The sequence below is a fragment of the Palaemon carinicauda genome, unplaced genomic scaffold (assembly GCF_036898095.1).
Source record: "Palaemon carinicauda isolate YSFRI2023 unplaced genomic scaffold, ASM3689809v2 scaffold2, whole genome shotgun sequence".
In the NCBI taxonomy this organism is placed as follows: Eukaryota; Metazoa; Arthropoda; class Malacostraca; order Decapoda; family Palaemonidae; genus Palaemon; species Palaemon carinicauda.
In genome coordinates, this window is record NW_027169589.1 from 1,203,184 (window position 1) to 1,228,242 (window position 25,059).

Here is a 25,059-nt window from a genome sequence, read left to right on the forward strand (position 1 = left end):
GCCTTTCTCCCCTGTGAACTATAAGACCCTTCCCTCCCCTCTGTCCTTTAGTGTCGGCCCAGCCGTCACAACATTCCTTCGCCGATATTCTGACAGTCATCCCGGCTTGCCGGGTTGACTGCGTTGCCAGCCGGAACCCTACCAGCGGCGGTTAGGTTGCCGCTTCGGCCAATTCCTCCTTATGTCCTTCCTTCACCGGAGGTGAATGCCCCGGGGGGAAAGACTGAGCCGGGCCTGACGGCTGCCGGTGGGAAACCTAACATACTGTTGAGAATTCTTCAGTCCTCGCTTGGCCTGCCATCCACAAACCTTGCAACCGGCAGTACAGCCAGTGGCAAAAATGTAGTGGATGGATGGAAGCTAGAATCAGATGGATTCCTCCCCTTCCATTAGAACTTTCATTCTGGCAAGGAGACAGACGGCAGGATAGCCTTCCTACATTTCCAGTTATTGTGTTAAACGATAAACCCTCTTTTCCTTTCTTTCTCTCTCTCTAGCAGTTAGTGCTGCCAGGCACTGGCCTAACCCCGGTAGTATGCCGGTAGAACAGTGTACAACAATACAGTAGTACAAGTATTTCTAACATACTCTGTGTATCTTATCACAGTCTATTGTTAGGACCGCATAACATGTTGAGGTTGAGTAATCCCTCAACACCCAGATGAATCCTTTGATCATCGGGACACACATAAAACACCGTTCATTATTAATATACTCATGGTGGAGAAGTTAGTGTAAATATTTACTAAGTCCGGCTCTATGTACGGGAGTCGTTCCGCGCTGTATTCTCCCTTATAGGGAATTTAGATACTGTAATAATATTGACGGAGGTCTCAACGATTGCCTGGGAGAGGAAACACAGATATGTGTCTTTCCTATTTCCTTTCTAGCTTACTATCCTAAGCTATTAAATATAATAGTAAGTAATATTATTAAAAGAGTATGCATTTATATCAATGATATAAACAACTGTATACTCATTGAAACCTTTTTCTTTACAGGAGGAGCCTATGGTGACGTGTGCAGTTGTGTTCTGTAACCACAAGAGTAAGGACTTTTGTGGGCATATGATGTGCAGGTCTCATGCCCCCTGCTGCATCGTATCTCGATCCCTGAGTTACTGGCACCCGAAGGGTTGCTCCAACTGCTCGACCTTGCTGACCAACGGGTTTGGAGAAGACATCCCTGTCTCCACAGAGGCTAGGGGTACAGCAAGGGAAATCCTTCGTATTTGGGTAAGAGGGTTCCAAAAGAACTCTCTGGGACCTTACCTACCCAATGAATCTCTTATGTGCCTTCTGTTCCCTAAGGCTCAATCTAGTGCGGTAGTGCCCCAGGAACAGGTCCAGCCTCCCTTAATTCAACTGAAGATCGATGCGGACATCAACAAGGCACTTGAAGACATGGACATCTACCAAGAACGGATGTCGGAAGTGTCTACCGACACTGAACAGGACCTACTGCAAGAAGGCCCTGAAGAAGACTTGGTTCAACTACCAATAGAGGAAGAAGGATCCGTTTCAACGGTGACCGAGGACCCCCAGTTCACCGTGAGGGCATATCAACCTGTGGCGTCAACTTCTTCAGCCATAACTCCCCAACCGACTACACAGGTTGACAGGAGCGAGGCGCTCCTGAAGTCGATCCAGCAGATGTTGGCAGTGTTCCAGAAAGAACAAGAAGAGATGAAGCAAGACATTAAGCGGACGAAGAGAGAGGTACAAAAAGGGAAGCGCCAGGGGCTCTATTAAACCCCTTATAGTATCTGACCTCCCTTACTGCTCCGAAACCAACCCCTGGAGGTATGCGGAGCACATGCCCATGATGAATGGGAAGCTATACATCTCCGAGAAGTTGGAGGCCAAACCCCTTGAAGATATTGAATTCTGGCCCAGCTTTTCAGCGTACCCAGATTGTTAAGTGAGACTGCGAGATGAACCTGCATCCTACGAGGAGACGATACCGAAGAAAGTCATTGTCTTCGAACATGACAAGGCACAAGCCATCCTTACCAGGACCCTGAAAGGAGCTGGATATACCAACTCCAGAGTCTCAGCATTGAGCAAGAGGCATCCAACCTTCATTGCTCCTTCCTCCAGAGCTTTCCCCTTTTCGGTGAAAGCCCTCGACTGTGTCATGAAAGCAGTCAAAGAGGGCAAACCCTGCCCAATTCTAGAGAAATGCAAACCATTATCTCTAGCTATGCCCACCTGCGAGGAGAAGTGGAAAGAGGTACATCTAACCTTCTCTGTCATGAAGTTGGATCCGGAGATAGCAGGCCAACAGTTCAATGAGAACCTTCCAAAGTTGCCAGATCATCTCTTAAGAAGGGAACAGGAGACAAAAGAAAGACTTGCCGCCTCCTTGTCTTATCAGAACTGCTTGGAAATGTGTGCAGGCCTAAATAACGCCCCAGATATGTATATGGTCTTAGCCAAGTCCCACATGGGTACCCTTGTGAATTACTTATATGCTTTTGTCAGGTCAAGGAGGACCTGTAGAGAGCATGTGTTCGCCGCAGCAACGGTGAAACATGAACCTAGAAAACTGATCTCATCATGCATTTGGGGCAAAGACCTTTTCCCACAAGATGTGGTACAAGAAGTCATTGCCAAAGCTACCACGGAGAATAGGGGCCTTCTCCAAAAGTGGGGCATATCTTCAAAGAGGAAATCTTCCTCAGATGGTGGTCCCCAGCCTAAGAGCAAAAAGGCAAGAAGACCATGTAGACCTGCACAACTTCCGGCCGTGACCATGGCCACGGTGCCTCAAATGGTAGCCCAGCCACAAACCACCTTCCAGATGTTCCCTCAGCAGCTGGTGGCCCAGTCACCTATCTTTAACCCAGGTTTTGAGAGGCACACGACCACCTTACGGCCCTACAAAGGTAGAGGCCCGAAAAGAGGTTTCTCCGGAAACCCTCCAAGGGGTAGATGAGGACGCGGTCACGGAAACAAGTCCTCAGGAACCTCTAAGCAATGAGAGGTTCCAGCTAGGAGGCAGACACTCACTTTCAGGATCGTTGGACCTTCGATCCCTGGGCCCACAGCCTAATCACGAATGGACTCTGTTGGAAATGGAACAAAATTCCACCACCTTTTCCAGAATTCTTCCAACACTCCACCCCCTTGTTGGAAGACTATACCTCAGAACTCTTGAATAAGAAGGTAATAAGGAAAGCGAAGTCCATCAAATTCCAGGGAAGGCTGTTTTGTGTTCCCAAGAAAGACTCAGTCATTCTAGACTTTGTCTCCACTCAACAAGTTCTTCGAGAACAACAAGTTCCGGATGCTTACCTTGCAACACACAAGGACCCTTCTACCCAAAGGGGCGTACGCAGTCTCAATAGACCTGGCAGATGCTTACTGGCACCTACCAGTCAGTTGCCCCCTCTCCTCCTACCTTGGATTCAGGCTACAGAAGACAAAATTTGTCTTCACAGCCATGTCCTTTGGACTAAACATAGCCCGAAGGATATTCACAAAGCTAGCAGATACAATCGTCCAGCAACTATGCTCCGAGGGAGTTCAAGTAGTAGCATACCTGGACGATTGGCTGGTGTGGGCAGCATCCAAGACTACTTGTCTGCAAGCGGTTGGAAAGGTGATCCAGTTCCTGGAGCACCTGGGCTTCAAGATCAATTGCAAGAAGTCTGGCCTTTCTCCAGGTCAAAAGTTTCAATGGTTAGGAAGAATCCATTGGAACTTACAGTCACACCACCTCTCCATTCCATTAAAGAAGAGGAGAGAGATAGCGGGATCTGTCAAGAGACTAATCCAACATGAGGATTTCAAGACGCCAACAGGAAAGTATTGGGCTCTCTCCAGTTTACAGCAGTGACAGACCTGGTGCTAAAAGCACGATTAAAGGATGCGTCAGGAATCTGGAGAAGATACGCATCAAACGCTCAAAGAGATCAACTAAGGTTGACCCCGACTTGATTGCGCACGCTATTAAGGCCATGGTCAACAGCCAAGAGCCTAGCATGGACAATTCCCCTGCAACCACCACAACCATCAGTGGTGATACATACGGACGCCTCCCTGGAAGGATGGGGAGGCCATTTGCAGGAAAGGAAAGTGCAAGGGAATTGGTTGCACCAGTTCAAAACCTTTCACAACATCTTGGAGGCCATGGCAGTCTTTTTAACGTTGAAAAAACTATCCCCTCGCAGGTCAGTCCACATCAGATTGGTCTTGGACAACGAAGTGATAGTAAAATGTCTAAATCGACAAGACTCAAGATCATCTCACATCAATCATGTGATGTTAGCCATCTTCTACTTGGCAAGGAAGAGAGGATGGCATTTATCAGCAGTTCACCTTCAAGGGTTCCGCAATGTGACGGCGGACGCTCTATCCAGGCGAAAGCCGATAGAGACAGAATGGTCCCTAGATGCAGACTCATTTTCCTTCATCTTGGAAAAAGTCCCGGAACTGCAGGTCAACCGCAACGAGCGACAACAAGAAACTACCTCGTTACGTAGCCCCTAACGTGGACCCTCAAGCAGAAGAGATAGACGCCATGTCTCTCGACTGGAACAGATGGAATCGGATTTACCTGTTTCCACCAACCAATCTCCTGCTAAAAGTCCTCGACAAGCTAAGATCCTTCAGAGGAACAGCTGCAGTAGTGGCCCCCAAATGGCCCAAAAGCAATTGGTTCCCTCTAGTTCTAGAATTGAAACTGAAGCTGTTTCCTCTGCCGAACCCAGTTTTATCCCAACTGGTTCAGAAGTCGACTGTTTACGCTTCATCCTTGAGAACCAACAACCTACATCTCGTGATTTTCTCGCCCTAGCAGCAAATAAAAAGTTTGGGATCTCAAAGGCCAAATCAACTTCATTGAAGAGTACAAGTCAAGTTCAACTAGGAGGCAATATGAATCATCTTGGAAGAAGTTGGTTTCCTTTGTGAAAGCAAGGAAACCAACAGAAATATCAATAGATATGTCTTTTTTTTTCTTCATCCACCTACACGAACAAGGCCTGGCTTCCACCACGATAACTGCGTGTAAGTCGGCTTTGACTAGACCTCTTCTATACGCCTTTGAGGTGGACCTCTCAAGTGAAATCTTCAATGAGACACCAAGAGCATGCGCTAGACTCAAGCCGGCAACCCCTCCAAAGCCCATCACATGGTCGGCAGACAAAGTCTTGCACTATGCTTTGAATCTGAACAATGAGGATTGCACCCTAAAGGATCTAACACAGAAAGTTATCTTTCTGTTTGCAATAGCCTCAGAGGCTAGAGTTAGTGAAATAGTGGCCCTATCCAGAAATGAAGGCCATATTCAGTTCCTAGACACAGGAGAACTGAATCTCTTCCCTGATCTTGCCTTTCTTGCCAAGAATGAGCTGCCCACCAAAAGGTGGGGTCCTTGGAGAATCTGCCCACTGAAGGAAGATGTCTCTCTATGCCCAGTAGTGTGTCTCAAGGTCTATCTTCGAAGAACTTCAGACTTCAAGGAGGGACAGCTCTTCCGAGGCGAAACCTCAGGATCGAACTTATCCCTAAGACAACTGAGAGCGAAACTCACCTACTTTATTTGCAGAGCGGATCCTGACAGCACACCCGCAGGTCACGATCCAAGGAAAGTGGCTTCTTCGTTGAATATCTTTCAACACATGGACTTTGAGAGGCTCCGCTCATATACGGGGTGGAAATCATCCAGAGTATTATATTCTTCCCTTACAGGTTAGAAATATATATAACCATGATGTTTATCTATGCAAGGTTAGGCTTCTACTTTGTGATGTCTAAATTTATAATGTATTTTGTTTATGAAAATAAATAGAAAAATGTATCTGCGTCATCTTTTAATCCTCAGTTAATGAAATAAAAGAAACCCAGAGTTTTAATCTATTCCTTTAAATAGAACCTTGAATGTACAGATGTCCAAAGTTCAGAAAGGTACTCTCTAGATTGTTTCCCTTTCGTTCTTACGGATATACAAACTTTGAATCCTTATAGTCGAAGTCGACACTCCCTGCAGGGGGCAGGAAGCCCTAAGCTAGTTCCAAGGTTAGTGGATATGACAAATAATGGTAATGTCATATACGGGTCTAGCAGACCATATAAGGAACTTGTTCAAAGTAAAGGCACTTATACAAACCCACAAATATAGTACTTTCAAGTTTATTTTCTGGTAAGCTTCCATCAGGATGACATGGCCGAGCCCAAAAAACGGAATTTGAGCAAAGTGAAAAATCTATTTTTGGGTGAGATAGCCATGTCGTCCTGATGGACCCACCCTTCTTAAATGACCCCACCCGAAACTACTCTATCTGCGGCTATTCCAGCTTAAATGCAAGTTAGGAATGATGGCCCGTAGTAGTACGGAGAGGAGGTCCACCGGATACCTTGATAACGGCTCCCCTTTTGTTCGCCACTCTTCCCCCTCAAAGAGTTAAATCTATTTGGGGTGAAGATTGCTATGTCTTCTTCTTCTTTCTCTGCGTCTTTTCCCACTTCTATGTGGGGTCGATGTTTCTGGTCAGCTTTCTCCATCTACCTCTGTCCCACACCTCATCACCGGTTGATCCGTTAGATCGAAGGTTATCCTTGATACAGTCCAACCACCTTCGCTTTGGTCTCCCTCTTCTCATTCCCTGTACCTCCATTTCCATCACTCTCCTCCCAATATACTGTTCATCTCTTATCATGACATGAACATACGACCTCACTCTACTTTCTTGTATCTCATCTGATAGTTTTCTAACTCCTGTGGTACCCCTAAGTACCTCATTCCGTATCTTATCTCTTCTTGTCACCCCACACATCCATCTCAACATTTTCATCTCTGCCACATCCATCTTCTTCTCTTCTGTCTTCGTTATTGCCCATGTCTCCGCTCCATACATCATTGCCGGTCTCACAACTGTCCTGTGTACTTTACCTTTCAACTTAACCCCCATTTTCCTGTCGCAACTTGGTGCCGGTCCCAAGCCCAGGTAAATGGGTAGGGTTGGCGGAAGGAAAGGCATCCGGTTATGAAAAAAATTAGCCAAAACAACTATGGTGAAGATTGCTATATGTCGTATCTTAAAATACGTCCCCTGATATTATGCGATATCCTTAAAGCTATATACTCACGCCAGGAGTTGGAATTCTGGAGACCTATGGTCAATTCTCTGGGAGTATCACTGTAACAAATATCCCTTAGAAAGCTACCTAAAGGAACCTTCCATCAGGACGACATGGCTATCTCACCCAAAATCCGTTTTTAATTATGTAAGGAACAAGGCTTCAAAGATGTTACTTTTTATAACACATCTTTAAAATCATTAATGGCTTTAGTGAAAATTTAAATTCCTTCTAGTGTGTATCATTGTCATGTTTGAATTTAATGCACTTGTGATATTATTCCAAAATATTAGAATGATTTATGATACTATTATTGCATGAGGTATCTTGGTAAATGGCTTTAAATGTCTTTTTTATCTTTTAGAGTAACAACCAAGGATGTGTCACTCCGACTCACACCCCTCACACACCTATTATGCGCAACTTTTCTGCCAGTAAGCTGAATACAAGACTTCATGCTTTCCAGAATAAAACTATTTATAAAACAGAATTATGCCAGCCCTGTGGGAAACGGTAAGTCTTTAAGAATAAGCTTAGTACTTCTCCAGTAATATAGTGCATATTTTTTCTTAAGTAAGGAAGTAATTTACATGCAACTTCAGGTTAAATTGTGAGTGCTGATTAGAGGCCTGTCCTTATTAAGAATTTAAATGATAGATTACTCATTTATCTTGTAGGATATTTTATTTTAGAATATGGAAATTTTCCACAGATCTTCATGAAAGAATGTAAGCCGTTATTGAAATGAATGCACTGCTTTGATATGCATTTATTCCTGTAAAGGGTCATCACATTAGGCCTCTTACTTATGATACGCGTACTTTTACTCTCAGTAATAGAAGAGTCTTCAAACCTTGGAAATTATTCAAAGAAAGAAAAATAAGAGAAATACATGTACAGTATTTGCATAGTAGAAAGTAATCATTTTATGAAAGTTTATTTTTATGCTGATCTCTTATGCTGTATGTGCTGCAGGTTTGTAAATACTGTAGTGTGCCTTTAACCCTTTTACCCCTAAAGGACGTACTGGTACGTTTCAGAAAACTCATCCCTTTACCCCCATGGACGTACCGGTACGTCCTTGCAAGAAAACTGCTATTTACATTTTTTTTGCATATTTTTGATAATTTTTTTGAGAAAATTCAGGCATTTTCCAAGAGAATGAGACCAACCTGACCTCTCTATGATGAAAATTAAGGCTGTTAGAGCAATTTAAAAAAAAATATACTGCAAAATGTGCTTGAAAAAAAAATAACCCCTGGGGGTTAAGGGTTGGAAAATTCCAAATAGCGGGGGGGGGGGGGGGGGGGGTTAAAGGGTTAATTGATTTGGTATTAAGTAAAATTGCACTATATTAGTGCAATATAGTTGAAGCCCTTTAAGCTAGCACCCTTTGGACTTTGCTGTTGCTGGATTATCAAAAGTTCCATGGTATAAATTGACCCTTTAAATGCCTTAAAACCTTATACAAACCTCCTATTATATTATCTAAAAGACCTCAAACAATTGACTGATATGCAAGACATATAAGGAAAACAATATCAGTATACTGAGGCACACCTAAACTTTCACTCCCCCCCCCCACCCCCCACCCCCAGATCTTATCGTGCATCTTGTTCATTAAGAGAGAGAGAAAAGGGTGTGTTTTTTTTTTTTTTTTTTTTTTTAAGACCAATTTATGATAGGTTAACCCTTCCCCAATCTCTTTAGCCCAACATCTAGTTCACTAAGTTATAAAAACAAAATAGAATGATAAAAGTATTGTTAGAGCTTTAAACAACAGAATGAAAAACATCTGTTCCTTCACAAATACTAACATTTGTTCTTCACTAAGGATATATGTTTTAGCACGAGCTGGATTTAGCCATAAAAATTTTACCGCGAGGTGTCAGTTGTCGAGTGTTAGACCAACCTCCCTGCTCACACACTTGCCCAGTGAGCTCTGTTCACTTTTGTTTTGGCCATGGACTAGGGTAGACATATCTTTCTTCCCATTATTCCTATTTAATTGGCTATAATAAGTTCTAAAATTTCGTTTTTTCTTACAGTAGGGCGTGTGTAATGAGGACTGGTAACATGCGGTTTATCCTGGCATATTGGGCAGTCCTTGCAGTACCTTAATGTCAGCAATGGAGACGGATCCTCGCCATCTTTGCCCTTTGAGCAGACTACACTCGGAAGCTTCCTTGCACCAAGTTTCGATAGTTGTCAGCTTCCCAGTGTGAGCGGTATGGTAGGCATAGGAAAAAGTCTGAAAGAGATTCTTTTTCTTCGAGTTCATCTCTCCAGCAGCTCTTACTCTCCCATCCTGCCTCTGATAAGAGCGATGACCATTTGACCCAGGGACAACCCTCAAGTCTGGAAGACCACACTGCTTCACTTAGCAAAAAAACGACGCCTTCTCCCCGCAGGGAGTCCAGCACTCTAGATGTTGCGTCAATTGTGGCCTTCCTTGGGGTTTCGGGTTCCTCCACTAAGGAACGGCTGTTAGAGATGTTGAACCTTGGGGCCCAGCAGGAGCGCAGAGCGGCCTCCGCAGGGATATTTCTATATCTGGTGAAGGGAATCTCTTCCAGTTAGTCTCGTGCCTCTGGTGGATGCTTCTGCAATTTTTCATCCACCTGAGGAATTGTAGGCTGATTCTCTTCGAAGTTCCAGTCACCTGTTGAGTCTAATTAGTGGGCTGAGTTCGAGCTGCCTGAGGATCTTCATAAACCTCAAGCCTTCATAGATGAAAGATGCTCTTGCCAGCACGAAAGGTCTTCCTCTCTTAAGTGGTCTTCCCTTCAAAAACCTTGTAAGTATAAGGATGACTCATCACCACCACACTAGCTCTCCTGAGCATTCTGGTGATCATGACTAATGACTCCCTAGAGTCGGAAGCAATTTCCACCATGCCCCTCCAGGGTATCAAGTGTCTGAAAGTCTCCCGGACATGGCCCTTGGGTGTGTGCCCTTTCGAGAGTAATGTCAGTTTAGTCTGGAGACCATTTGCAGCAGCACCAACTGTTCCCAGCCAACCAACCAACCCTGCCTTGCTCACCACTATCCGATTACGGGCGTCTCTAGTCTACGCAAGGTACAGGTGACTCACGTGTCATCTGCAAGTGTTCCTAAAGATTGTTTGCACGCTTACTCATGGAGTTCAGGCTCACACATGTCAGTTTCTAAATGTTACCCAATGTTTTTGCTACTAATTATGATAAGTTCGCTGCCTCTTTCCCGTGCTCCGCTACGGCTATGTGATTTTGGTCATCAGTTCATTCTCCAGGGGAAGTGTGGTTTCGTAACCACTGTGTGCGAACATCACTTGCTGCCACAAGCCTTTTTGTCTGCCCCCTTCTTTGCAGGGTACAACTAATCACAAGAAAAATTGCTAGGACCCGTATCTATCCCTCTCATGGTGACGGGATCTTCAGGGAGGTCTTAGTCCCCCTTCGGATACAAGGTGTAAAAGCACGACTACCACCATTCATGCTCCAAATCATTCTCCAATCCCTATTGTTTCTTCGTCTCCTGGTTACGTACCAAGGTATCAGTGATACCTGGACTCGAAGGCTCCCCATTCTAAGCCTGATCCCTTATGGAAGAAATTGTGTATTATCCCAGTTAACATGACCAAGAAATGACGGAGACAAGCAGTTTATGCATCCTCTGGGAGATACCTTGACTCAAGAACAAGCAGGGGTTTGACCATTCACGGACAATTATTGACTTTTGCCAGTGGAGATAGTCCATGCTGCATCCACTGTTCCAACCCTGGATACCATAGTTGCTCCTGTTGAGCCTCCACAGACTTCACACCCTGCGACAGCTCCTCAGAAGGAAGCAGTTAGTGTTCTAGCCTCCTTTTCCTCAAAGCCTCGAGAGCGAAAGGATTTGAAATTTCTTTCTAAAGAATTGGACATCAAGGATTGTTAATGAACCAGCTCTATAGAAGAAAACTCAGGATGTGGTGGAGGCCATGTCGCTGTTCGTGATGCTCCTTCCTGGACTTAATTTCATGTGGGGGGTACAGGTTGATGACTCTGACCCAAAACAGGCTCCTATGGGTCTATGACAGGAGTTGGATGAATCTTTGAAATTAGGATCGAACGACCAAGATGGTGTGTTGCCTCCGCCAGCTAGCCCTAAAGCTCCTGCCACTGAGCAAGAAGAGTCAGACTCTTTGTTCATGCAGGTTTTTTCCTTCATAAAAAAGATTAACTGATTCGGGGGAACCCATGTATGGAAGAGAGATGGTTTTAGACATTTTTGCCGTGCTCCACGACCCGGTAAGACCAAACTAAAGTTGCCCTGGTTTAAGATGGTGTCAGGATCCATTACAAAGGTAATATCTCAGGTCTTGGATAAGAAAGACTTTGAGGCTAGCATTTCATCTCTTTTACTTCCTCCCCCATCATCAGACAGATGAAGTATTACAACGTGCTCAAGGATAATCCTTTGCCCTTGCCTATAGATCCTTCAATGTCAGCATTGGCACAGGGCATGGCAGTCATCAAGCTGGCAGCTCAATGGGTGACTTTATCGGCTACTAATGCTGCCAACATGGAGAGGATTGCAAAGGCATATCTGCTAGCCTCTTTATGTATACACTACTGGTTAGGCTTCATTGTCCATCTGACCGACAATGAAGATTTGTCGGATCCAGATAAACGGAAAGCATTGAAGAACATCCTACTTTCCAAGGCCAGAGCTGCACATATTATAGCACGCACTGCAGTAACCACTAGGCTAACTGCATTTTGAAAAGGCGTGATTTTGTTGTTTGAATATTTCAGAGGCAGGTATCGAAGAGAGAGGCTTGTCGTCTTCACAACTTATTGGTGGCTGGTTCTTCCTTGTTCAACACAGAAGATAACGTCTCGTCCCACTTCTTCGGCTCCAACTGCGCCAAAATTGTTGCCATTGCTCAGAGAGGCTCGCAATACAACAAACAAAGCTTCTAGGCAGTCCAGTGCCATGAAGTCTTTGAACTCCAAGCAGTCCTAATTTATCTTGGTAAGAGAGATTATGGAAGGGTAGGGAAGTATGGAAAACGTGAATACTCAAGCTAGGTGTAGCATTTCTCCCACACTATCACCGGTTAGAGGATGACAGAGATGGGAGTTCTACGTGGCCGATCTTTGGACATTCAAGATCCTCCGATCAAGGTACCGTGTCCCGTTGTACATCAGCTCTCGCCTTCCTATGACATATCATCCAGTGATGTCATCTTCCTTCTTGAAGAGATCATCGAAGGACCTTGCCTTTTGGGCAGAATTCCTGACCATGCAAGAGAAGGTCACTCTACAGGATGTTGTCAACAAGTCCCCAGGCTTTTTCAATATTTCATATGAGAATAGACGTTCAGTTTATTTTGAACAAACAATAGACATTGCAGTGTCATTTATGGTTAAATGTTTGAGCTTAAGAACTAAGCATGTTTGGACTCAAACCTACTATTATTCTTGAAGATTCATGATCCAGATATTAGGAGTAAACTTTATTTAATATTTGCCAAAAATTTTCTTTGGAAAAGATTGTAGACAGTTCAATGACACTTGTTTGGTATTAGATGGACATTGTCTAGATGAATCCTGTCTTTAAAGATTAGTGGCCTCTAGATCCTATAGTGGCTGCTGCTTTGGCTTTCTAAATTATTTGAACTAAATTGAGTTATGATTATTTCATCGATATTCCTAATATCATAAACGATCTGGAGCCCTGTTACCAAATGGCTTTAGAAGATGATTCCCAGTTTATCTATATATTCACCTGATGTTCACATGCATGCTCACTCACTTGTCCACTGACCTGTAATGTCAAGGAATAAGGAATACTTTTGACTTCTAAACTGGAGATTGAGCTCTCTTAGCATGATACTTTCCATTAACCACTAGATTGTCTCCTTACGCTACTGGGGCACGTATCTTTTGAAAGGAATTGAAATAGGAAATTTTTTATAAATGTTAGGAGTGATGTCGATAAAGGGATTTTGACGAAGGAAAAATCTATTTCTGGGCGAGAGACCTGTGCCGCCCAGTGAAATGCTCCTAAAGCACCATTTCAAAGGAATATAACTGCTAATATTACCAGAGAAAAAATGTATAGGAATGCTAGGTTGAACTAGCTCGCTCACCTAATGGTGTCGGTATAGACTGGGGCGAAATACCAGAGGTCTCGTACCATTTAGACTTCTCTTCGAAATCCCTCAAGCTGCTGTATTGGAAGCAATATGAACATAAGATGAGTTTAAAAATAAAAGATTTTAATATCAATATAGTTTTTTTTTCTATCGTAACAAGAGTGAACTGAATAAAACACCGAATTTCATAAACTAAATATAGACCAGATAAAAGTACCGCCGAACATGGCCTGAGAGGAGGATGAGAAATCAAGATACTGTAGTGGTAGCTTTTGGAATGGTTTGTTCAATTCTATCCCGTACAATGTCTATACGTGGAAACAAAGGGTTTTATTTGCATCAAAGTCAAGATTTTCATTCAGACAATGAATAGTGCATGAAGTTCAGATCAATTTTTATATGTAATTAATTTTAGTTCTGAACTCAAGGTATTAGATTGATAGAAAGACTGCTACTTTCATTTAACCCTTTTACCCCCAAAGGACGTACTGGTACGTTTCACAAAACCCATCCCTTTACCCCCATGGACGTACCGGTACGTCCTTGCAAAAAAATGCTATAAAATTTTTTTTTCCATATATTTGATGATTTTTTGAGAAAATTCAGGCATTTTCCAAGAGAATGAGACCAACCTGACCTCTCTGACAAAAATTAAGGCTGTTAGAGCAATTTAAAAAAAATATATACTGCAAAATGTGCTGGGAAAAAATAACCCCCTGGGGGTTAAGGGTTGGAAATTTCCAAATAGCCTGGGGGTAAAAGGGTTAACTCTATTTGCTAGTTTTAGCGGATGAAATACAGTCATACCTCTCGACACGAGAGAATCTCCTTACAAAATTTTCATTCGGTGAGACAAGATGTGAAGAATTTTACGACTCGCATCACAAAAAATGTTTCGAGCAATGAAAATAGATACGGTACGAGAGCCTAAACCATGTCCGAGACTGATTTTAAAATTTGCCCGCCGCCAGCCCGTAAACTCGCCACCATTCTCCCATGCTCCCATTGGTTATCTCCTTACTCGTATGCTAGTTACCACCATATGATCCTGCTCTCCTATTGGTTAGCATCTACTGTACTGTATCCCATCATGCATCTATACATTGGGATTCCTCTTCAATTTTGTTTCAGCAGTGGTATTGTATGCATTGACTTAGTGTTTGTGATTTCGATTTCGCCTTTGTAACTACTGTATTGTACTGTATCGTGTGTGATATTACGTCACATTATTAGCCATGGGTCCCAAATAAGTTGCTGATGTCCAGGGAAAGAAGAGGCGGATGCTTTCCATGGAAATAATCAAGAAATACAAGGCTAGGCTGCGGTTAAATGCGATCGGGAAGGAATATGGCCAAAATCCATCTACGATATTAACGATACTGAAACAGAAGGAAGCCTTCAAAGCAGCAGCACCTTCTAAGGGCGTGACTTTTCTCCAGCAAGAGGAGGCATGTCCACGATGAGATGGAGAGACTGCTGCTTGTTCAAGCCCACAAAGTGATTAAGGAGAATCTTCAGGTGTTGTTGAGGGCTGATGGAAAAGGCTGGGTAACATGGCACTCGTTCACCAGGTGGGTAAATGTTAGTTATGGCCCTACTGTGATAAAGTATTTGGAAGAGAAGTGCCTCCCTTTGAAATGCCTGCTGATCTTGGACAATATCCCTGCTCACCCTCATGCCCTCGAGGAAGATATCCTAGCACAGTATTCCTTCAAGATTCTCTTTCTTCCACCTAACACCACCCCTCTCCTCCAGCCCATAGACCAGCAAGTGATTTCAAACTTTAAGAAGCTTTATACAAAATATCTCTTCAAGAGATGTTTCAAAATCACTGAGCACAAACCTCACCCTTCATCAATTTTGGAAGGAGCATTTCGATATTCTGATATGCCTCAAAATCATTGATCAAGCTTGGCAGGAGGTTTTGACGCGCAACTTGAACTCTGCCTGGAAAAAGCTGTCTCCTGATGCCATCTCTGCACAAGATTTTGAAGGCTTCCACAAAGCCCAAGCTGAAGACAAAGCCGAACATAGGTCTGGAAGTCTATGAGGCTGACATCAATGAGCTTATCGAGGAACACCAAGAGGAACCTACGATGTATGACCTGAAGGAGTTGGAGGCCATGCGACTGAACATCGTTCAGGAAGAGTATTCTAGCGGCAAGGGGGAGGAGGATGACTTGCTGGCAACGGCAGAAATTAAGGTGGGTCTAGATGGCTGCTATAAAATGGTGGCTCTTGTAGAAAAGAGACACCCAGAAAATTTATAAAAGGCTGTGCGCTTGAACACTGTAATGATGTTTGCCTGACTCATTTCAGGAAAATTTTAAGTAGGCAGAAACAAGCTTCTTTGGATTTTTTTTTAAAAAAGAGGCCTTCAGTAGAAGCAGACCAAGTGCAAGATAAAACGAAAGAAAAGGTGCACTAATGAAGAAAGAACGTAGTGTAATTAAATTTAGGAAATGCAAAAGGTGAAAAAAAAATGAATTAGAAAAGGCAAAAAAAAAGAAAAATTTATTTCAATTTTAGCGTAAAGTTGAGTGTTAATATTTCCTTCCATTTGTTAATTTATTTTCCAAAATCAAGTGTTAATGTTTTCTGTCATTTATTAATCTGTTTTGTAAAATTAAGTGTTATACTTTTTCTGCCACTTATTAACGTTTTCTGCCGTTTGTCAACCTCCTTTACCGCCCCGCCACCCCGCCACTTCGCTCTCGGACATCGCCTCACTTCAAAGTTAAGGTTCCACATTCTTGTTTCTGTATTTTTACTGTTTACTGTAATTATACATTTCTTTTACAGGTAACTAATGGTCAATTTATTATTGAATGATCCAAATAATTGTAGTCATACATTTAGTACTGTACAGTGGTGTATCCTTTTTATAATCATTTAATGTAGTGTTTTTTTAGGGTCTGAAATGAATTAGGTTATTTACATGTAAAGAGCGACTCGCAAGACGGAAAAAATCACGTTGCTAAAGCCACTACGGAACCAATTCATTTCGTGTTGTGAGGCATTACTGTATATTGTTTGCGTAATTGGTTTACATGCTTGCAAAAAATGTGTACGTTTCCAGTTATTTGTTACTTTTACTTATTTTTGCTATTGCTTTTAAGTGCATTTTAACAAAAACCAACAACTGCAGTTTTTTTCCCATCTGTTTTTGTTGCTGATCTTATTTTACTAATATTTTGTTATCAAGAAAATGTACAGGTATTTGTACGATTCAACCACAATACTGTATATACACACTGTCAGTATTGAAATACAGATGTATTATTTCAATGTATATTTTCCTTATGATTTTTTTATTCTGTATGTTCAAGTTCATATGTGCCTCTATGTGGTAGCTTATCTTGGTCTTTTGCTTCATTAAAAGTGTCTTATTATGTGAGCGTATGGCTTGTAGCCCCTCTCATAGGCATTTTAAATTTACTAATCAGATTTAGAAAAATTAATTCCTTCCTTGTAAAAAAAAATTCTGTGGCATATTTCAACTGCTTTAGAGTGGCAAAAGAAAGTCTGTTGCCAAATTTTAAATTCTGGGCACTGTAGTAGAATTTTGCTCTCAATTTGTATATATGAACATGGATATTTGCATCTTACAATTTGAAAGCGGAATATTCTGTATGTTTTGTTTTCGTGTGATTTTGCGGAATATTCTGTATGTTTTGTTTTCGTGTGATTTTGCGGAATATTCTGTATGTTTTGTTTTCGTGTGATTTTGCGGAATATTCTGTATGTTTTGTTTTCGTGTGATTTTGCGGAATATTCTGTATGTTTTGTTTTCGTGTGATTTTGCGGAATATTCTGTATGTTTTGTTTTCGTGTGATTTTGCGGAATATTCTGTATGTTTTGTTTTCGTGTGATTTTGCGGAATATTCTGTATGTTTTGTTTTCGTGTGATTTTGCGGAATATTCTGTATGTTTTGTTTTCGTGTGATTTTGCGGAATATTCGGTATGTTTTGTTTTCGTGCGATTTTGCGGAATATTCTGTATGTTTTGTTTTTGTGTGATTTTGCGGAATATTCGGTATGTTTTGTTTTTGTGCGATTTTGCGGAATATTCTGTATGTTTTGTTTTTGTGTGATTTTGCGGAATATTCTGTATGTTTTGTTTTCGTGTGATTTTGCGGAATATTCGGTATGTTTTGTTTTTGTGCGATTTTTCGGAATATTCTGTATGTTTTGTTTTTGTGTGATTTTGCGGAATATTCTGTATGTTTTGTTTTCATGTGATTTTACTAAGATGGTCAGATGGTTATTTTCCATTTATTTGCAGAATTAAATTTGGTAAGATTGCCCTGAAGTGCCGAGATTGCCGAGCTACATGCCATGCTGAATGTCGTGAATCTGTTCCTCTTCCCTGTATTCCAGTTGCTACTACACCAAATACTAAAGGCCAACAGGTAATAGGCAACAGTTATTATTATTATTATTATTTTTACTAGCCAAGCTACAACCCTAGTTGGAAAAGCAAGATGCTATAAGCCCAAGGGCTCCAACAGTGAAAAATAGCCCAGTGAGGAAAGGAAATAAGGAAATAAATAAATGATGAGAATAAATTAACAATATATCATTCAAAAATTAGTAACAGCATCAAAACACTGTCCTATATAAACTATTAACAACGTCATAAACATATGTCATATTTAAACAATAAAAAGACTCATGTCAGCCTGATCAACATAAAAAACATTTGCTCCAACTTTGAACTTTTGAAGTTCTACTGATTCAACTACCCAATTAGGAAGATCATTCCACAACTTGATAACAGCTGGAATAAAATTTCTAGAATACTGTGTAGTATTGAGCCTCATGATGGAGAAGGCCTGGCTATTAGAATTAACTGCCTGCCTAGTATTATGAACAGGATAGAATAGTCCAGGGAGATCTGAATGTAAAGGATGGTCAGAGTTACTTTGTATTTTATGTCTTCACTCACTTCTCTAAAGTTTCTCAGGACTATCATTAAAAATCAGTTGCTTAATCAATTAGTACAGTTTGCGCATCAATTAATGCCTTTCAGTATAATTTTTAGTGTATTGTTACCTGTTGGAGAATGGTTGTAAATGTTATGCATTGATATTTATGGGAGATTTTCTGCTTTTCAAGAAATTATTCTTTAACCCTTTTACCCCCAAAGGACGTACTGGTACGTTTCACAAAAGCCATCCCTTTACCCCCATGGACGTACCGGTACGTCCTTGCAAAAAAATGCTATTAAAAAATCTTCTTAATATTTTTGATAATTTTTTGAGAAAATTCAGGCATTTTCCAAGAGAATGAGACCAACCTGACCTCTATGACAAAAATTAAGGCTGTTAGAGCAATTTAAAAAAAATATACTGCAAAATGTGCTGGGAAAAAAATAACCCCCTGGGGGTTAAGGGTTGGAAATTTCCAAATAGCCTGGGGGTAAAAGGGTTAAAATCTGTTAGTTATCAAATAAAGTAAGATTAACAATGCTGATCTAATAAAAATATCACTGATACTGTGAAAGTTAATGTTTGTAAGGAAATGAAGCTTTAATGATCGCAGTTTTGATGGGTTTGGTACAAAGAAAGTTGAGAATTTTTGTGTGTGCTATTCGTAGTATTTTCAACTACTGATCCCGACAGTTTCAGCTTTTTACAATTCTAATCGGAGCATATCAGAGGCCAACTACCCAAAGTTTGTGTTCAAGATCTGATTTTCTCTTCCTTTAGAGGAGGCTTTTGTTGGGCAACATTTTATTAAAAAGAGAAAATGGTCACACTGTTTTAGGGATCTGTATAATACTGAAAAATTACTTTTTCAAAATATTGTAAGATATCCCTCACTAATATGTTGAGGTGGTTTGGCCATGTTGAGAGAATGGAAAATGGCTGTCTGCTAAAGAAGGTGATGCTTGCAAGAGTTAATGGGAGAAGTACAAGAGGAAGGCCAAGGTTTGGGTGGATGGATGGATTGAAGAAAGCTCTGGGTGATAGGAGGATAGATGTGAGAGAGGCAAGAGAGCGTGCTAGAAATAGGAATGAATGGCGAGCGATTGTGACGCAGTTCCGGTAGGCCCTGCTGCTTCCTCCGACGCCTTAGATGACCGTGGAGGTAGCAGCAGTAGGGGATTCAGCAGTATGAAGCTTCATCTGTGGTGGATAACGGGGGAGGGTGGGCTGTGGCATCCTAGCAGTACCAGCTGAACTCGGTTGAGTCCCTTGTTAGGCTGGGAGGAACGTAGAGAGTAGAGGTCCCCTTTTTGTTTTGTTTCATTTGTTGATGTCGGATACCCCCCAAAATTGGGGGAAGTGCCTTTGGTATATGTATGTATGTATCCCTCTCTAAAAACGGGATGCTAAAGTGGGTTTGTATATGTTATTCAGCTTAAGGTGTACTTTTGCTACTTCCTGCGGGTAGGTTAGAAGAGATTTTTAAAGGCCTCTTTGTTTGGCAATAATAGTGTTTCTGGGAAAAGTAATAAGGGGGTTGCCATAAGCTAAGTTTTCAGAACTGCAGTTATAGCTGGAATAAAGATATCATTAGAGGCTAATGAGGCTACATAGTTAAATAAAACTAAAGTTGCCCCCCTAAACAATGAATAATAGCATATAAGATAACCATCTTAAGCTTAAGATTAAGCTTGTGGCAATACAAATTAAGATAGTTTGAGCAATTAGTGTTAAGCCTGTAGCTCTAAGGTGGATACAAGTTAAGATAGTTTGAGCAATTAGTGTTAAGCCTATAACTCTAAGGTGGATACAAGTTAAGATAGTTTGAGCAATTAGTGTTAAGCCTATAGCTCTAAGGTGGATACAAATTAAGATAGTTTGAGCAATTAGTGTTAAGCCTATAACTCTAAGGTGGATACAAGTTAAGATAGTTTGAGCAATTAGTGTTAAGCCTATAGCTCTAAGGTGGATACAAGTTAAGATTTGAGCAATTAGTGTTAAGCCTATAGCTCTAAGGTGGATACAAGTTAAGATAGTTTGAGCAATTAGTGTTAAGCCTATAGCTCCAAGGTGGATACAAATTAAGATAGTTTGAGCAATTAGTGTTAAGCCTATAGCTCCAAGGTGGATACAAATTAAGATAGTTTGAGCAATTAGTGTTAAGCCTATAGCTCTAAGGTGGATACAAGTTAAGATAGTTTGAGCAATTAGTGTTAAGCCTATAGCTCTAAGGTGGATACAAGTTAAGATAGTTTGAGCAATTAGTGTTAAGCCTATAGCTCTAAGGTGGATACAAATTAAGATAGTTTGAGCAATTAGTGTTAAGCCTATAGCTCTAAGGTGGATACAAATGAAGATAGTTTGAGCAATTAGTGTTAAGCCTATAGCTCTAAGGTGGATACAAATGAAGATAGTTTGAGCAATTAGCGTTAAGCCTATAGCTCTAAGGTGGATACAAATGAAGATAGTTTGAGCAATTAGCGTTAAGCCACTGCCGTCTCAATACACAAGGCCTGGGTCTCAGAATTATGACGTCACGGCCTGCGTCGTTACCGAGTTCTCTATTTCAAACATACTTACCCTCATTTATTTATTTGTTCCTGTTCCTTTAACAGTATCGACTACTTACGTTCTTCTAACACCCCTTATGGTGCTATTCTACTAGTTATTTCTGTTTTTATCCATTTATGTTACTTCATAAATTCATGAAGTATTGACCTGGACTAGGTCAGATTATTATTTTTTCACCTTATTATCATGTTGAAATAATAACAATAATAATAATAATAATATATATTTTCACCTTATTGTCATGATACTGTAATGATAATAATATAGCAATACATTTTTCACCTCGTTCTCATTCTATGATAATAACAATAGACACACTCTTGAGAGCCTAAGATTTTATTAAAGTAGTAATCTGCAACATACATGAAACATATTACACACATCAAGACTGCATTTTAAGGGAAATTACAAACAATTCATAGCATTTCAAAATGACATATTAGAGTACAGACAAACTTTCCTGCAAAATTACCTTAGTTGTCAAGTGTTGAAAGTTTTCTCTTTTTACTTTTTTCATGACTTATTTTGTTATTGTAACACTTTGCATAATTATTTAATAATATATTGGACAGAGGCCAGATACACATCCTAAGTAGTGTACTTACTGATCTACCACATGAGCAACATTCATTTACATTAAAAGACTTTACCTGAAAATTCAAAGCTAGCTTAACAAGAACCTCTCTTTGATTATTGCATTGCAGAAAATCGTTCTTGAAATTACCAATGAGAGATTGAAATATTTGGTAAGTGGAAATACAAAGTGAAAGTGTAAAATCTGTTGGCCATTTCAAGCCACCTCTGTCAAGGATTTTGAGATATTTACAATTGTCAGGAATATCAACTTCAATTGCTCTATCAAGAGAGACCCTACTTAAACATAATTGACATTTTAGCTTTGTTTTAGTGCTGTGAGCAACGTAACCTGCAATATAAATCATAACATTTTCATCTTCCTTTGACAAGCCTTCTTCATCCACATATTCCTCAGCCTCCTTGAATTTCTCTAAACAATCGACAGAATCACACTTAGAGTCAAGTTCACATGGAGAGGAATTTAACTCAAAGATGGTTAATGGACCAGACTTCGACGAAGCCATGGAAAGAACATTCATAATTTTTAGTTTCTTTTCAGACTCCATTACTTGAGCAACAGCTACATTATAATTTGTACCACTCATCTTTCTATACTGTCCAAATCTACTTTCTAGCTTATCTGTTTGAAATTTCCCCAGTAATACATAATGAAAGTTATGGTGCTTCAACAAATAATCACATAATTTTATCAATGTTGATGTAGTGTGCCTGAGAGCAAAATATGTTTCTCTTGACAATCTACCATTCCTTCCATGGTGAGGCATATCCAACTCTTCCCAAGCACCAAGCCAGTGATCAAATTTACTGAGAAATATCAAGTTTGGATCTGAAGATGAATCTTGCTTAATAGGGTCAGATTCTTTCTGACGTAGGTGGACGCCTTTCTTTGGAGTTTTCACATTTACAATATGCCACCAGGATATTATTTGTTCCAAGAAATTAATAGTACCTGACACATCAAAAGTATTCATTGTTTTCAATGCAGCTACATTCTTTTCATCAAACAGTCTGACAACAAACTGCACATTCTGTCTTTCCAAATTAGTAGGGAAAAGAACTTTCTCTGACAAACCTGGCGCTAGTTTAACATATTTATCACGTTCTTTTGTGTAGAGTTCTTTCAGTGGCAGAAGATTTGCATTTTCCTGAATTTGGAAATTGGAAGGTGAAGGTATTACAAAAGTTTGAATGGGATTTTTCTGATTTAACCAATTATTTCGTATGCTTTTCAGTAAATGAACTGAATCAAAAAGGAAGAAAAGTGGCACAGTCAAATCATATGGATTTGGAATGGAGGAGGCAAGATTTCCATCACACATTTTCTCGAACATATTTCTGTTAACCCTGTTGTTATCAGAGATTAATGATACGACAATGTATCCTATATCATGGAGGAACGCCAAAACTTTGTGCGTCAACTCAAGAAGTGTCTGTGCTGTCAGATTACAGACTGGGTACAAAGCAGCAACATGTTTGTTTTTCGAAAGGATTGATGAAATCATAAAAGCCTGAACTGTTGTTGCAGGTTCACTAGAGTTAACAGAAGCACCATAAACTTTACCTCCTTTATATGAGAGGCCTTTGTTTACATGTATCTCATCAAGCAGCACATTTACAATTTTTTCTTCACTTTTTAGTGTTGCAAAATTTTTCCTTAAAAAGAGCTCATGTGAATTTCCATTACACACAGACTTTGCACCAGATACATTAAGCTTCCTTAGGTAATCAGGATGAGGGAGAATAAGGACCTTGCTGTCACGTAGATGTATGTACAGTGATGGCCTTGACAAATAGACACTATATGCCCAAACCAAAAAATCACAGCTGTATGCAACTTTTTCTTTACAAAACATGCTTAACTGTTCAGCACAAAACCATAACACTCCCCCCTTTGAACACTTGTCATTTTCTGATTCAGTTTCCAATAACCCCTCAATAACTTTAATACACTGGGTCACTCTGTCAACATCACTAATAGCTGATTGAAGGTTAGAACTCAAGTGACTCAATAAATTTTCAAATTTTGACCACCGATCACATTTGTTTTCTGATCCTAAAAGCCATTTAAATTTGTTAGAATTTAAAGCAGTGTTTTCGTACCATACTAAAACTTTCAAGTCTTTCATCACTTTAAAAGATACAATTAGCTTTGGTTGGTCCTCACAATTAACTTTAAGGAAAGATACACAGTCTTCTCTTAAAACAAACAACCAATCCTTAGAAAGCCTATTAATAAAGTTTTTAACAAATTCATCGAAACTATTTATAGTGTCATTTTCCATCCATGTTTGAAACTTTAATTCATCTCGTTCAAGTACCTCGTCTTTTGTTTTCTGCGGATTCCTACGAGCTGGTGGTACTTTCTGTGACATGTATTTTGGTTGATTATGGAAGATAGTCGGGTATGCATCCTTGGTCAGAGTTGGCGTCCCCCTCTTAGCGGTGATCACAGTTCCATCAGGACGTGTAATGCTGTCTTCTGTAACGATGAAACTTTCTTCGAAGTGCTTTGCACACACGATTGTATTAGGGGTAGGTGTAAAGTCTTCTCTGTGGATGGCTTTTATCCATAGCTGCCGTCGTTGTTCATCCCTTGGGAAGCGGAACGCAGAAACATCTGATCTTGAATAATTACTTTTACATCCCGGCACACAGCATGACCTTGGCATCTGCAAAAATATATTAATGATATTTTTTTTCCACAAATATAATTTTCAAGAAATTATTGATAAGACCTTTTTTTGCATATCATATTTGCCTTTATATTAATAAATCACCGACACATTCTCGTATGGCCACACGAGATACAAAGTAGTGACAGTAAATTCAAAATTTGATCATACATCCCAGTTACAGTTTTCTTACGGTGCAAAAATGCTTAACATCCAGGGTGACCAGACGTCTGTATTTGACAGGATTGTTTCATATTTATGACATTAATCCCGTGTCCCGTATGAACACTCCCCGGGACGCCTTTTCTCGTATTTTTGATATTTAAAAAAAATATATCATATACTAGTGAACTTTTGTGAGATACGAGGTAAAGAAAATGCGGCCTTCCGAAATTGGCAACAGTGAAGATGCAAAATCAAAAGAATAACCAGGCTATAATGCACATTCGAAAGAAATAACCTACTAGAATAAAAATCAATGATAAATGTTATAAGATGATGATAAGACATGAACTAAAGTTTGTAACATGACACCTCAGTTAAGATTCTCCTTAGCTACGATGATGTCAGTTGGGTTTTTCATTATTCCAATGTCAAAGGAGATGTGTATTGTATCGCATGTGTTTCATACACACTCGTACCCTCCAACGTTATTACTTTTTTGGTTTACCTTTCGCTCTTTCTTGCACTGATAATAGACCAACCTGTTTGTGCTTGCTGTATCATGTCTTAGTTTGTTTGATTTTTTTTTGACATTCCTGCTTGCAAGTGCTTGTATACAACCTGTTATCTTTTTACTAAAGGTTAGCCCACATTCTAGCACCTACAGTTGTTATCACACTGGTGACCAATGTGGCAACATATATGTATGTAGGCCTATTTGGTTGATTTAAACCAAACATACTGATGATGTTGATTCTTTACTATAAACTCAATCGCAATGTTGATCAAGTCAGGGCTATCGCTTATCTAAACATACTGTTTTTACTTACTATTTATCATTAGCTTACTTGAGACAATTATTCAATATTTTATTTGATGGTTACTGCATTGGTTATAAAAGATAAAGGTTTCT

The 25,059-nt window shown here is 40.3% G+C and overlaps 1 protein-coding gene across 3 annotated transcripts in view; it reads left to right on the forward strand.

The window, feature by feature from the left end:
• Nucleotides 1-25,059, forward strand: part of LOC137635933 (rac GTPase-activating protein 1-like) — a 159,291-nt gene that overhangs the window by 84,611 nt on the left and 49,621 nt on the right. For all 3 annotated transcript variants that reach the window (XR_011042822.1, XM_068368380.1, XM_068368381.1), the window contains exons 8-9: nt 7,450-7,598; nt 17,499-17,625. Coding sequence is in view for 2 of the 3 variants with exons in the window: in XM_068368380.1 (XP_068224481.1) it covers nt 7,450-7,598; nt 17,499-17,625 (276 nt within the window). In the remaining variant the exon portion in view is untranslated. The remainder of the gene's footprint in view (nt 1-7,449; nt 7,599-17,498; nt 17,626-25,059) is intronic.